The sequence below is a fragment of the Bos mutus genome, chromosome 7 (assembly GCF_027580195.1).
Source record: "Bos mutus isolate GX-2022 chromosome 7, NWIPB_WYAK_1.1, whole genome shotgun sequence".
Taxonomy (NCBI): Eukaryota; Metazoa; Chordata; class Mammalia; order Artiodactyla; family Bovidae; genus Bos; species Bos mutus.
In genome coordinates, this window is record NC_091623.1 from 32,687,189 (window position 1) to 32,703,482 (window position 16,294).

Here is a 16,294-nt window from a genome sequence, read left to right on the forward strand (position 1 = left end):
CAAGACTTGTGCTGTCTCTTGTATATTCTCAGGTATCTGGGAGCCAACTGTGATCTTCCCAGAGACTGGGGAAGACATCAGACACCACCTTTGACTTCTCACTCTAGCCCACTACAAATGGCCAGTCTCCCTGGAAGGAGCAAGTACACATATCTGCCATCCCAGCTTTTCTGACTGCTGCCCAAGGAAGGAACAGGTCCTGGGATCACTTGGCTGTGATAGCCAAGGGGCCTTGTATTCACAGGACTGTAAACAAAAGAGCAGTTATTAATAGGCATAAGAACACCCCTCCTGCAGTGATAAACTCAAGCTTAGCACAGAGGGAGCAGGCAGGAAAAGCCTATCTCCCAGTTTCTCTCTAAAAGTAACCTAACTACATATTTTCTCCTCCACTGCTTAAGGATCCAGCTTCCCATCTGCCTGCATCTATGTGCCAGCTGCCATCCTCTCCCTTGGGCCACTGACACATCCCAGCCATCCTTAACTACTGGGGGTGACTACAGACAAAGAAGGACACCTGGGCAATCACAAAGATTTGATGAACAGCCAAGAACTCAGGGTTGGTTAAGTGATAAGGCTATTTAGTCAGTATAATTATAGATAAGGTTACTGTTATAGATATAGAGCTATGGGCTTCCCTCATATCTCAGTCGGTAAAGAATCTGCCTGCAGTGCAGGAGACCCAGGTTCGGTTCCTAGGTCGGGAAGATCCCCTGGAAAAGGAAATGGCAATCCACTCCAGTATTCCTGCCTGGAAAATCCCATGGACAGAGGAGCCTGGCGGGCTACAGTCCATGAGGTATCACAAGAGTCAGACACTACTTAGCGACTAAACCACCACTGTTATAGATAAGGTTCATCTAGTTATTATAGTCATTAAAATATAACTACAATAATTTGTTTATAGATATACAAGGTAAAAGGTACAAATTTTGACATCAAAAACATACATAAAATGCAGGGGGAAAGTGAAAGTGTAGAGCTTTATTATGCATTCAAGGTTAAGTTGTTATCAGCTTAAAAAGACTGTTATAAATATGCTTTCTATAAGCCTCATGGTAACCACAAAACAAAAACCTATAGAAAATGCACAAAAGAGAGAGGGAAAAGAGTCTAAGCACTAAATAAAATCACCAAATTACAAGGGAAGAGTAAGAACCAAGAAGAAACACAGGAACTACAAGACAGCCAGGAAACAGTTAACAAAATTGCAGTAAGTACATACCTATCAACAAAGACTTTAAATGTAAATAGACTAATTCCCCAATTAAAAGACATGGAGTATCTGAATGGATTAAAAAAACAAGCCCCATATTTATGCTGCATACAAGAGACTCACTTCAGATATAAGGACACATACAGACTGAAGTGATGGAAAATTATATTACATACAAATGGAAACCAGAATAAAACTGGGATAGCTATACTCATATCAGACAAAAAAGACTTTAAGACAAAGACTGCACGAAGAGACAAAAAGGTCATTTTACAATAAAAAGGGATCAATCCAACAAGGATATAACACATGTAAATATTTATGCACCCAACACAGGAACATCTAAACACATAAAGCAAATATTAATAGACCTAAAGGGAGAAATAGATGGCAATACAATAATACTAGAGGACTTTGACGTTCCACTTTCAGCAATGGATAAAACATTCAGACAGAAAATCAATAAGGAAACACTGAAATTAAGCCACAGGTTTGAAATACAAGACTCACCAGACATTTACAGGACATTCCATGTGATAATAACAGAATACATATATTTCTCAAGTGCACATAAAAATTCTCCATATATTATGTCACAAGTCTTCATGAATTTAAGAAGACTGGGATTATATCAAGCATCTTTTCCAACCACAATAGTATGAAACTAGAAATCATTTACACGAAGAGGACTGGAAAATTCACAAATATGTAAAGATTAAACAACATGCCACTAAACAGCCAATTGGTCATAGAATAAATCAAAAGAGAAATTTGTAAATACCCTGAAATAAAATTGAAAGCATACCAAAGCCAATGGGACACAGCAAAAGTATGAAGGTTCTTTAAAAACTAAAAGCAGAACTACCACAAGATGCAGAAATTACCCTCCTGGGTATACATCCAAAGAAAATGAAAACACTAATTTGAAAAGATAGGAATACATACACCCCAGTAAATGTTGATAGCATTATTTACAGTTGCCAAGATATGGAAGCAACCTAAGTGTCCATCAACAGATGAATGGATAAAGAAGATGTGGTATTTATATACAAAGAAATATTACTACTCAGTTATAAAAAAGAATGAAATTCTGCCATTTGCAACAACATGGATGGACCTAGAGGGTATTATGCTTTGTGAAATAAGTCAAACAGAAAACAAGTAACTCTATGTTATCACTTATATGTGAACTCTAAAAAAATAAAGAAAGCTGAGCACTGAAGAATTGATGCTTTTGAACTGTGGTGTTGGAGAAGACTCTTGAGAGTCCCTTGGAATGCAAGGAGATCCAACCAGTCCATTCTGAGGGAGATCAGTCCTGGGTGTTCATTGGAAGGACTGATGTTGAAGCTGAAACTCCAATGTTTTGGCCACCTGATGCAAAGAGCTGATTCATTGGAAAAGACCCTGATGCTGGGAAAGATTGAAGGCAGGAGGAGAAGGGGACGACAGAGGATGAGATGGTTGAATGGCATCACCGACTCAATGGACATGAGTTTGGGTGAACTCTGGGAGTTGGTGATGGACAGGGAGCCTGGCGTGCTGCGGTTCATGGGGTCGCAAAGAGTCAGACACAACTGAGAGACTGAACTGAACTGAACTGAAAAAATAAAATGAATAAATGTATGTAACAAAACAGAGAGACTCAAAGATACAGAGAACAAACTACTGGTTACCAGCAAGGATAAGGAAGGAGGGAGGGGCCAGATAGGGTATAAGACTGAGAGATACAAACTACCATGCATAAGAAAGCAATAAGGATATATTATACAGCACAGGGAAATAAGCTGTTATTTTATAATAACCTTAAAAGGATTATAATCTATAAAAATACTGAATCACTATTTTGTACACCTGAAACTAATATAATATTGCATATCAACTAGTTTTCAGTGAAAAAAAAAAGCAATTCTAAGAAATTCATATCAATTAAACTTTAGACGAAGAAAAAAGAATGATCTCAAATAAACAATCTAACTTTATACTTCAAGAAACTAGAAAAAGAATAAACTAATAAGTCCAAAACTAGTACAATAAAGAAAATAAATATCAGAACAGAAATAAATGAAAAAGAGCAAAAGAAACGATTAATAAAACTGAGTTTTAAAAATAAAAGATAAATAGAATAACATAGCTAGACTTGCAAGAGAAAAAAGGAATTAAATAGATCTAATTATAAATGAAAGTAGAGACATTACAGCTGATGCATTATAAATATAAAGGTCATAAGAGACTATTGTGAAGAATTATACAACAAAAATTTGTTCTTTCTGGTTTTCATCTTTCCTGTTTTTTTGCTTTCTCTGGTTTTCGGTATGAGATTTCATCTTCTCTCACCTGTTAGCATAGCATTTATATTGCTTTTTAAAAATGTTTTAATGGTTTTTCCTAGAATTCCCAATATAAATTTACAAGTTATTTAAGTTTACTTTCAAATAACATTATAACACTTCATTGATATTACAAGTACTTTATAAAAATATATTCCCAATTCCTCCCTCCCCTTTTATAAGACTGCTGTCATTTATTTCACTACCCATAAATTATAACCACTGAATACCTTAATGCCATGATTATTTTGAAGAATTAACCTATCATAACAATTAAAATAATAAAAATAAAAGAACATAGTCTACCAACATTTATATTCACCTCTAGTGTTCTTTGTTTTATATGGATCTATTAATGCATCTAATAAATCATATCATTTTTTCTGAAGAAATTCTTTACACATTTCTTACAAAGCAGGTTTACTGGTGACAATTCCATTATATTTTGTTTAAGAATATTTCTCCTTCACTTTTGAAAGATACTTTCATTGTTTATACCATTCAAGGTTCACTTTTTTCCAATCCTTCACATATTTCACTCCATTCTTTTCTTGCTTGCACGGTTATAAGTAAAGTTTTATTTCCTCTGGCTTTTATTCAAGATTGTTTTTGATTCTGCAGGTTGAATGTGATATGCCTACATGTAGATTTTTTTGTAATATTAATCAATTTTGGTATTCCTGAGCTTCCCAAATATATGGTTTGGTGTCTGTCTGTCATTAACTATGGAAAATTCTCAGCCATTATTACTTCACCTATTTCTTCAGTTCTTTTGTCTCCTTCTTCTCTTTCTGGCATTTCCGTTATAATTGTGTTACATCTTTGTAATTGCTTCATTGTTCTTGGATATTCCGTTTCTGTTTTTTTCATTCTTTTTTCTCTTTGCTTTTCAGTTTGAAAGTTTCCGCTGATGTGTCTTCAAGGTCGTTAATACTTTCTTCAGTTCAGTCCAGTTTACTGATGAATCAATGAAAGGAACTCTTCATGTTATTATACAGCCGTTTTGCCTTTCTAGAATTTACTTTTGATATTCTTCTTAGAGTTTCCATTTCTCTGCTTGCATTATCTAGATTTTCTTTCATGTCCACTTTTTCCATTAGAACCCATAGAATATTAATCATAGTTACTTTATGTTCCCAGTCTGATAATTCCAAAATCTCATTTCTTTTAGAGCCAACAACAAATGTTATTAATTATCCTTAACCTGAGACTGTCTTTCATCTTCTTTCTTGAAGAATATTTCCACTGGATAATAAATTATGTGTTGAAAGTTCTTTTCTGTCAGGACTCTTAAGACATTGTTCTCCTATCTTTTGAACCTATGGCTTCTGATGAGAAATTCACAGTCATTGTCTCACTGCACCTATAATTATTATTTTAACATTCTCACTTGATAATGTCAATATCTGGATCCCCTGTGGGTCTGTCCTATAATCTGTTTTGTCTCATGATTTTGTGGCTGTCTGGTGTTTTTTTTTTTTTTTTTAGTATGAGACTGTTGTCTACAACACTTTACAGCTTTGTATGATATTATCTTTCTTTCAGAGTGTCAAGTCTTTCTGCTGCTACAGTGCTGGCTGACCAAATTAATCCAATTAGAGAAAAATTAACTCCTGGCTGGTTACAGTACTAGAGGGAGCCCCTCACTCCTAGATCTTAACCTTACAGAGGTATCAGTTAAGAACATGGTGGTTACCATGGTTCCTTCCCAACAGCACATTCTAAAATTGAACTCTTATCTATAGGGCATCACAAGACCAGTGAAAATTTTCTTTGCTTTTTATATTATTTTTACTTTATCTTAGCCTCTTAGCTTCACTGTTATGTAAATGTGCTGAGTGAAACCCTAAAGAGTGTTATCTTATTTGTTTCCATTTCTTCTTACTGATGTCGTGTCCCATTCCATGGCCTAATTTTTGTCTCTTTAGGCTCAAAGTTCTGTCAAAGAATTGTGCCAGATTTTGGCCATCTTACTATTAGGTTGGTGCAAAAGTAATTGTGGTTTTTAGCATTGTTGAACTTCGCCCTTTGATACTGGAATACATTCTTAACTAAATGTGGTTAAACATTATACATCATTCTAATGTGCATCTCTCATTTTACATCTTTTGCTAATGAATTACTACTTGCTATTTATTTTGGAAATGATGTTAGACAAAAAACAAATTTGAGAAATTTTCTTATTCGAGTTCGAATAAACTCGGGTCATAAAGCAGCAGAGACAACTCACAACATCAACAATGCATGTGACCGAGGAGCTGCTAGTGAACGTACAGTGCAGTGGTGGTAAAGGAAGTTTTGCAAACAAGGCAAGAGCCTTGAAGGTGAGGAGTGCAGTGGCCGGCCATCGGAAGTTAACAATGACCAACTGAGGGATCATAGAAGCTGATCCTCTTACAACTACATAAGAAGTTGCCTAAGAACTCAATGTCGACCAGTCTATGGTCGTTTGGCATTTGAAGCAAACTGGAAAGGTAGAAAAGCTCAATAAATGGGTGCTCACGAGCTGACAGCAAATCAAAAATATTGTCATTCTGAAGTGTCATCTTCTCTTATTTTATGCAACAACAAACCATTTCTCAATTGGATTTGATGTGTGATGAAAAGTGCATTTTATACGACAACCAGTGATGACCAGCTCAGTGGCTGGACCGAGATAAAGCTCCAAAACACTTCCCAAAGCCAAACTTGCACCAAAAAAAGATCATGGTCACTGTCTGGTAATCTGCTGCTGGTCTGATCTCCTACAGCTTTCTGAATCCCAGTGAAACCATTATACTTGAGAAGTATGTTCAGCAAATCGATGAGATGCTCTGAAAACCGCAACACCTGCAGATGGCAGTGGTCAGCAAAAAGGACCCAATTCTTCTCCATGACAATGCCTGACAGTACTTTGAACCAATGCTTCAAACTTGAATGAATTGGGCTATGAAGTTTTGCCTCATCTGCCATATTCACCTGTCCTCTTGCCAACTGACTACCATTTCTTTAAGCATCTCAATAACTTTTTGCAGGGAAAATGCTTCCACAACTAGCAGGACTCAGGAAATGCTTTCCAAGAGTTTGTCAAGTCCCAGAGCATGGACTTTTATGTTACAGGGATAAACAGACTTATTCCTTGTTGGAAAAAATGTGTTGGCTAATGGTTCCTATTTTGATTAATAAAGACATACTTGAGTCTAGTTATAATGATTTGAAATTTAGGGTCCAAACCGCAATTGCTGTTGCACCAACCTAATAGATGCTTTTCACCCAGACCCTTTGCCAGAATTCCCCAGTTTCTTGCCAATGTCCAGAAATACTAAATGTACTCAGGGAAAACAGTAATTGCAGAAGGTTGCTTCTCCTTACAAGGTTTGCCTTTCCCCAGGATTTTGGTGCTTTAGCAGCTACTTGCCTAAGCAACTGTCTGATATCTTTAAACAAATCTTTTAAAACATTGTTTCAGCTTTTCCAGGTGTACTCAGTGGAAGCACTGGCCTGCCGTGTAGTTGAAGTAGAAGTCTAATTTTCTTTACTTATTTTATCTGCTTAGTTTTTCAGTTTCTAATTCCAGCTCTGTTTCTCTTCCTTAACATTGCTACTGCTAAGTCACGTCAGTCGTGTCCAACTCTGTGCGACCCCATAGATGGCAGCCCACCAGGCTCCTCTGTCCCTGGGATTCTCCAGGCAAGAACACTGGAGTGGGTTGCCATTTCCTTAACATTAGATAACATTAAAATAATCTGTGCCCAGTTCTTTGAATTTTTTCAGGTTTAACTAAAAGGAGACCTTACTCATGCATACTTTCAGATGCCTTCGGTTCCATTCTTTGACAAGAAGGCTGACATACCAATTCAGACAAAGGTAAGCCTGGCTTCATACAGTTAGTATGGTCTCCTATTTGCTACTCACTTTAATACAGATTTCTACTTCTAGGTTCTGATTCATTTCAATATCTTCTTTCTTTATATGAATGCATAAGCTGTTACACCACAAGCTATCCTTATGATATTTCTGCCCTAACAGTTAAAGGTGAAACTATGCTTTATGTTTCTTTTACATGTTCAGTAATGCCAAGAATGTTATGAACCTATTAGGGTGACTGGGTAAATAATTATTGACTAATAAATATGTGATTGGTTTGGATATGAAAGTACAAAATTATACTTACCCACCATAATCTTCAGTGATCCCAGCAAACGGTATTGGATCACAGTGTACAAAAACTACAAATGCAAGCAGTACAAGGGATACAGCAGATGTAACTATTACAAATCTCATAAGGCCTTTAGAAGATATGTGTAACTTGGAAATAATGATACCTCCCAGAATCTGGCCAAGTGCACCTCCTGGAAGTAAAACAAGTCCTAAAAGAAAGGAGGAAGAGAAAACACAGTTAAAAATAGTAGATGTATGGCAGACACCAACACAATATTGTAAAGCAATTATCCTCCAACAACAAAAAATAGTCAGCTAAAGACAGGACAGAAAATTCACACATTGATGCAATCTCCTCTGCTCTAAACATGCAGCAAACGTAAGTTTAACTAAGAAGCCAAGAGAAAATTTAAAGACACAATAAACAACAAACCTTAACCTTAGGAGAAATACAAATTTGTGCATGGGGCTGATACTACAGGCCTAAAGGACCTAGAATAAGAGGTTCCACAAAGTGTTTTACAGCAGTTATGAGCAATACAATAAAATCAATGCCAGAGAAACAACATTTGAAAGTCTGCAGCCAACTATGATAAATTTAAATAATTAAAGTGATATTAGTCCTGGGCATAAACATGTACTATAATTATGGAGAAATGTAAAAATAAAAAATATTAAATCATATAAAGTAATAAGGTAAGAAAACTTTGTAACATCAAGACTGAAATGAAAACTGTAAAAGCTGCCAGAGAGTCTGTTACTTGCCAAAGAATTATAATTATAGTTTATTTTTAAGAAAGATAAAATTAATAACCTAGACATACATACACACATGCATACATACACACAATCCTGAGCAGTGGAGTTAGTGAACTGCAAGTGAGCAGCTAAAATTTCCTAAACCAACTGATGGGGATAAAATGAATAAAACATGAATCCACTGAGAGAAGACAGAATAATGGGGGAAGAGGTAGGAAGCAAAAGAGAAGTGCAAAAAAATAAAATATACAATTAAAAAATGAAAAATTAAACATGTCAGAATTCACAATAACGATGTATGAATAAAACAACTATTAAAAAGACAGATGATGAAATTTGATATTTTTTAGAATGGAAAATTTGAAAATAAATAGTAAAAAAAAATGTACCATGAAATGTAGATCATGAACATGTTTATAACTAATGACATCACATTAAATAAATTATATAAATACTGCCTAGATTTCAAGGAAATTAAAAATCTATAAACAAAGTGTTTTAAATCAGCTGTCTCAGAGATGAAAATTTACTTTACAACACTGTTAAAGACATGTAAAATATTAATTGATTTGAACAGGAGTTATTAAAAAGAGAAATAAAAGCCTATGTCTACAAACAAAAAATCTCTGTTTTCAACAAAGCATGGCTTAAGTAAAAATATGCTGATGAGAATTTAAAATGCTTAGAACCAAACAATAATACAAATTACATCTAAATGTATGAGGTGCTATCAAATAAAATCTATAAGTAATGACATCTCCATCATAATTTGTTAGGAGAACTAAATGAGTTAATACTTAAGTGCTCAGGACAGAGTACAGTCATGCAGCAAACATTATATGAGTGTTTGTTTAAAGGTAGAATTTACAGACAAATGCATTTATTAGAAAAGCAAAAAGTACAAATAGTGTAGAGGCAATATTTATTAAGAAATGTGTGGGAACTTGAAGTGAATCAGAGAGTGAGCAATAAGGCTATAGGTAAAGAAGTCAAGAAGAAGTAAACCACATTGCAACTCATAATCTCTGAAATTAAGGGTAGGTATTAATATGACTGAAAGCAAGAGTGAGGTAGACTTAAAAAAATAAGAGGTTTGGATGGCAGTCTACATAAAATGCTTGATCCCCGATTCCTATCCCTAACCACAATGCCAGAGGACCCTAGGTTTCTTCATTTTGAACCCAACAACCATAGAGTTGAGAAAGCCAAGTACATCTGTGAGCATAAAACTGAAAACACAATTTAACTGAAAAAGTATTGGCTGCCAGGCTCATTGCCCTAGGCAATAAGAAAATACTGAACACTGAAAGTTCAACAGTTAAAAACTGGGTCCTTGAGGACTGCCCTAAAAAGAAACAAAATGGTTGAAAATTGAATTGCAAAGCACAGAACTTCCAAGCAACTTTTTATGCAAATATTATATTGATGTACAGAAAAACACACAAATTGAAATTGTACATTTGATGAATTTCCAAAGTGGACTTAACTCTGTAACCACACCCAGGTTAAAAAAAATTAATCAAACATTTACTAGAAGGCCAGAGGCTTTTTTGTGCACTTACAAGATTTTATAAAATATGAATTATAAAGTATGCATACATTATAGCTTCTTTTATTGGACATAATATTTGAAAAATCCACCCATGTTTTTGTATATAATAATAATAGTTCATGCCGTATCACTGCTGAATAGTATTCTAGTATGTGCATACAACACAACTTATTTACTCACTGTAATGTTAACAAATTGTGCTGCTACTTTAAAAAATTCATGTATATGTTCTTTTTGTAAACATTTGCATTTCTGTTGAATATATTCTTTTTTTATATATATGATATTATACATGTTTCAATGCCATTCTCCCAAATCATCCCACCCTCTCCCTCTCCCACAGAGTGTCTCTTTTGCTGTCTTGTATACAGGGTTATTGTTTCCATCTTTCTAAATTCCATATATATGTGTTAGTATACTGTAATGGCAGCCCACTCCAGTACTCTTGCCTGGAAAATCCCATGGATGGAGGAGCCTGACAGGCTGCAGTCCATGGGGTCTCTAAGAGTCGAACACGACTGAGTGACTTCACTTTCACTTTTCATTGGAGAAGGAAATGGCAACCCACTCCAGCATTCTTGCCTGGAGAATCCCAGGGACAGGGGAGCCTGGTGGGCTACCGTCTACAGGGTCGCACAGAGTCGGACACGACTGAAGTGACTTAGTAGTAGTAGTATACTGTGTTTTTTATGTAGTATGTTTTTTATGTAGCAGTATGTGGTGTTTTTCTTTCTGGCTTACTTCACTCTGTATAATAGGCTCCAGTTCCATTCACCTCATTAGAACTGATTCAAATGTATTCTTTTTAATGGCTGAGTAATACTCCATTGTGTATATGTACCACTGCTTTCTTATCCATTCATCTGCTGATGGACATCTAGGTTGCTTCCATGTCCTGGCTATTATAAACAGTGCTGCAATGAACAATGGGGTACACATGTCTCTTTAAATTCTGGTTTCCTCAGTGTGTATGCCCAGCAGTGGGATTGCTGGATCATAAGGCAGTTCTATTTCCAGTTTTTAAGGAATCTCCACACTGTTCTCCATAGTGGCTATACTAGTTTGCATTCCCACCAACAGTGTAAGAGGGTTCCCCTTTCTCCACACCCTCTCCAGCATTTATTGCTTGTAGACTTTTGGATCGCAGCCATTCTGACTGGCGTGAAATGGTACCTCATAGTGGTTTTGATTTACATTTCTCTGATAATGAGTGATTTTGAGCATCTTTTCATGTGTTTGTTAGCCATCTGTATGTCTTCTTTGGAGAAATGTCTGTTTAGTTCTTTGGCCCATTTTTTGATTGGGTCATTTATTTTTCTGTACTTGAGCTGTAGGAGTTGCTTGTATATTTTTGAGATTAGTTGTTTGTCAGTTGCTTCATTTGCTATTATTTTCTCCCATTCTGAAGGCTGTCTTTTCACCTTGCTTAGTTTCCTTTGATGTGCAGAAGCTTTTAAGTTTAATTAGGTCCTATTTGTTTATTTTTGCTTTTATTTCCAATATTCTGGGAGGTGGGTCATAGAGGATCCTGCTGTGATGTATGTCGAAGAGTGTTTTGCCTATGTTCTCCTCTAGGAGTTTTATAGTTTCTGGTCTTACATTTAGATCTTTAATCCATTTGAGTTTATTTTTGTGTATGGTGTTAGAAAGTGCTCTAGTTTCATTCTTTTATAAGTGGTTGACCAGTTTTCCCAGCACCACTTGTTAAAGAGATTGTTTTTAATCCATTCTATATTCTTGCCTCCTTTGTCAAAGATAAGATGTCCATAGGTGCATGGATTTATCTCTGGGCTTTCTATTTGTTCCATTGATCTATATTTCTGTCTTTGTGCCAGTATCATACTGTCTTGATGACTGTGGCTTTGTAGTAGAGCCTGAAGTCAGGCAGGTTAATTCCTCCAGTTCCATTCTTCTTTCTCAAGATTGCTTTGACTATTTGAGGGTTTTTTGTATTTCCATACAAATTGTGAAATTATTTGTTCTAGCTCTGTGAAGAATACCATTGGTAGCTTGATAGGGATTGCATTGAATCTATAAATTGCTTTGGGTAGTATACTCATTTTCACTATATTGATTCTTCCAATCCATGAACATGGTATATTTCTCCATCTATTAGTGCCCTCTTTGATTTCTTTCTGGCACCCCACTCCAGTACTCTTGCCTGGAAAATCCCATGGATGGAGGAGCCTGGAAGGCTGCAGTCCATGGGGTTGCTGAGGGTCGGACATGACTGAGCGACTTCACTTTCACTTTTCACTTTCATGCATTGGAGAAGGAAATGGCAACCCACTCCAATGTTCTTGCCTGAAGAATCCCAGGGATGGGGAAGCCTGGTGGGCTGCCGTCTATGGGGTCACACAGAGTCAGACACGACTGAAGTGACTTAGCAATAGCAATTGATTTCTTTCACCAGTGTTTTATAGTTTTCTATATATAGGTCTTTAGTTTCTTTAGGTAGATATATTCCTAAGTATTTGATTCTTTTTGTTGCAATGCTGAATGGAATTATTTCCTTAATTTCTCTTTCTATTTTCTCATTATTAGTGTATAGGAATGCAAGGGATTTCTGTGTTGATTTTATATCCTGCAACTTTACTATATTCATTGATTAGTTCTAGTAATTTTCTGGTGGAGTCTTTAGGGTTTTCTATGTAGAGGATCATGTCATCTGCAAACAGTGAGAGTTTTACTTCTTCTTTTCCAATTTGGATTCCTTTTATTTCTTTTTCTGCTCTGATTGCTATGGACAAAACTTCCAAAACTATGTTGAATAATAATGGTGAAAGTGGGCACCCTTGTCTTGTTCCTGACTTTAGGGGAAATGCTTTCAATTTTTCACCATTGAGAATAATATTTGCTGTGGGTTTGTCATATATAGCTTTTATTATGTTGAGGTATGTTCCTTCTATTCCTGCTTTCTGGAGAGTTTTTATGATAAATGGATGTTGAATTTTGTCAAAGGCTTTCTCTGCATCTATTGAGGTAATCATATGGCTTTTATTTTTCAATTTGTTAATGTGGTGTATTACATTGATTGATTTGCAGATATTGAAGAATCCTTGCACCTGTGGGATAAAGCCCACTTGGTCATGGTGTATGATCTTTTTAATGTGTTGTTGGATTCTGATTGCTAGAATTTTGTTAAGGATTTTTGCATCTATGTTCATCAGTGATATTGGCCTGTAGTTTTCTTTTTTTGTGGGATCTTTGTCAGGTTTTGGTATTAGGGTGATGGTGGCCTCATGGAAGTTTACCTGCCTCTGCAATTTTCTGGAAGACTTGGAGTAGGACAGGTGTTAGCTCTTCTCTAAATTTTTGGTAGAATTCAGCTGTGAAGCCATCTGGACCTGGGTTTTTGTTTGCTGGACGATTTCTGATTACAGTTTCAATTTCCATGCTTGTGATGGGTCTGTTAAGATTTTCTATTTCTTCCTGGTCCAGTTTTGGAAAGTTGTACTTTTCTAAGAATTTGTCCATTTCTTTCACGTTGTCCATTTTATTGGCATATAATCGCTGATAGTAGTCTCTTATGATCCTTTGTATTTCTGTGCCGTCTGTTGTGATCTCTCCATTTTCATTTCTAATTTTACTGATTTGATTTTTCTCCCTTTGTTTCTTGATGAGTCTGGCTAATGGTTTGTCAATTTTATTTATCCTTTCAAAGAACCAGCTTTTGCCTTGTTGATTTTTGCTATGGTCTCTTTTGTTTCTTTTGCATTTATTTCTGCCCTAATTTTTAAGATTTCCTTCCTTCTACTAACCCTGGGGTTCTTCATTTCTTCCTTTTCTAGTTGCTTTAGGTGTAGAGTTAGGTTATTTATTTGACTTTTTTCTTGTTTCTTGAGGTATGCCTGTATTGCTATGAACTTTCCCCTTAGGACTGTTTTTACAGTGTCCCACAGGTTTTGGGTTGTTGTGTTTTCATTTTCATTCGTTTCTATGCAAATTTTGATTTCTTTTTTTATTTCTTCTGTGATTTGTTGATTATTCAGCAGCATGTTGTTCAGCCTCCATATGCTGGAATTTTTAATAGTTTTTCTCCTGTAATTGAGATCTAATCTTACTGCATTGTGGTCAGAAAAGATGCTTGGGATGATTTTAATTTTTTTGAATTTACCAAGGCTAGATTTATGGCCCAGGATGTGATCTACCCTGTAGAAGGTTCCGTGTGTGCTTGAGAAAAAGGTGAAATTCATTGTTTTGGGATGAAATGTCCTATAGATATCAATTAGGTCTAACTGGTCTATTGTATCATTTAAAGTTTGTGTTTCCTTGTTAATTTTCTGTTTAGTTGATCTATCCATAGGTGTGAGTGGGGTTTTAAGTCTCCCACTACTATTGTGTTATTGTTAATTTCCCCTTTCATACTTGTTAGCATTTGTCTTACATATTGCTGTGCTCCTATGTTGGGTGCATATGTATTTATAATTGTTATATCTTCTTCTTGGATTGATCCTTTGATCATTATGTAGTGACCTTCTTTGTCTCTCTTCACAGCCTTTGTTTTAAAGTCTATTTTATCTGATATGAGTATTGCTACTCCTGCTTTCTTTTGGTCTCTATTTGCATGGAAAATCTTTTTCCAGCCCTTCACTTTCAGTCTGTATGTGTCCCCTCTTTTGAGGTGGGTCTTTTGCAGACAACATATATAGGGGTCTTATTTTTGTATCCATTCAGCCAGTCTTTGTCTTTTGGTTGGGGCACTCAACCCATTTACATTTAAGGTAATTATTGATAAGTATGATCCTGTTGCCATTTACTTTATTGTTTTGGGTTCGAGTTTATACACTGTTTTTGTGTCTCCTGTCTAGAGAAGATCCTTTAGCATTTGTTGGAGAGCTGGTTTGGTGGTGCTGAATTCTCTCAGCTTTTGCTTGTCTGTAAAGCGTTTGATTTCTCCTTCATATTTGAATGAGATCCTTGCTGGGTACAGTAATCTAGGCTGTAGGTTATTTTCCTTTATCACTTTAAGTATGTCTTGCCATTCCCTCCTGGCTTGAAGAGTTTCTATTGAAAGATCAGCTGTTATCCTCATGGGAATTCCCTTGTGTGGTATTTGTTGTTTTTCCCTTGCTGCTTTTAATATTTGTTCTTATCTTTGTTAATTTGAATATATTCTTAAGAAAGGAATTTGTGTATATAACTAGGAGTTGAATTCTTGGGTCAGAGGATATGTATCAGATCAGATTAGTTGCTCAGTCATGTCCGACTCTTTGCGACCCCATGAATTGCAGCACGCCAGGCCTCCCTGTCCATCACCAACTCCCGGAGTTCACTCAGACTCACGTCCATCGAGTCAGTGATGCCATCAAGCCATCTCATCCTCTGTCGTCCCCTTCTCCTCCTGCCCCCAATCCCTCCCAGCATCAGAGTCTTTTCCACTGAGTCAACTCTTCGCGTGAGGTGGCCAAAGTGCTGGAGTTTCAGCTTTAGCATCATTCCTTCCAAAGAAATCCCAGGGCCGATCTTCAGCATGGACTGGTTGGATCTCCTTGCAGTCCAAGGGACTCTCAAGAGTCCTCTCCAACACCACAGAGGATATGTATAGGTTCAGATTTTTATGACACTGCCAAACAGATTTATAAAACGATAAACCAATTTACACTCTCACCAGGAGTTGATAAAATGGCAATTGCTCCACATTCATACCAACATATCTTTCCCTTACATTTCAGCAATTCTGGTGACTGGGTACTAGTTTTGCCTTGTGGTTTTAATATGTATTTCCCTGAAAAACCACTGAAGGTGAGTACATTTTCACATGAATATTGGCCAACTGGTATCATCTTTTATATAATGCCTGTTCAAATCTTTTGTCCATTTTTATTGGATTATCTACCTTTTTATTACTGTCAGATTTTTAAATATATTCTGGACCCAAATGCTTTGTAGAATATTTCTATTGAAAAGATTGTTTTATATGCATTTTCACTCTTCATGCTGACCTTTGATGAATGTAAGTTCTTAATTTTAATGTAATACCACATTTTTTCCTCCATATTTATGTAATTTGTGTCCTGTTTAATAAATCTTTATCTTCTCTAAGACACGAAGATATTTTCCTACATCTTTCTAAAAAGCTTTATTGTTTTACCATACACATTGAGACCTGAAATCTACCTAGAATTGGTATCTATGTATGTAGTTACATAGAGGTCAAGATTTGTCTTTATTTAAATGTACCGATTTAAACAATAAGTGTATTCAAATAATTTTAAATTTAAAAAATATTTAAATTTAAATTTTTGTATTTAAAAAATTACTACTTTATTTATTGGGCAACAATTCTCTACTACC

The 16,294-nt window shown here is 35.8% G+C and overlaps 1 protein-coding gene across 1 annotated transcript in view; it reads right to left on the reverse strand.

Annotated features, from left to right (window-relative positions):
- The window catches only part of SLCO6A1 (solute carrier organic anion transporter family member 6A1), a 113,289-nt gene that overhangs the window by 41,661 nt on the left and 55,334 nt on the right, over positions 1-16,294 (reverse strand). The window contains exon 9 of the mRNA XM_005889812.3: positions 7,700-7,895. Coding sequence (XP_005889874.3) covers positions 7,700-7,895 — 196 coding nt within the window. The remainder of the gene's footprint in view (positions 1-7,699; positions 7,896-16,294) is intronic.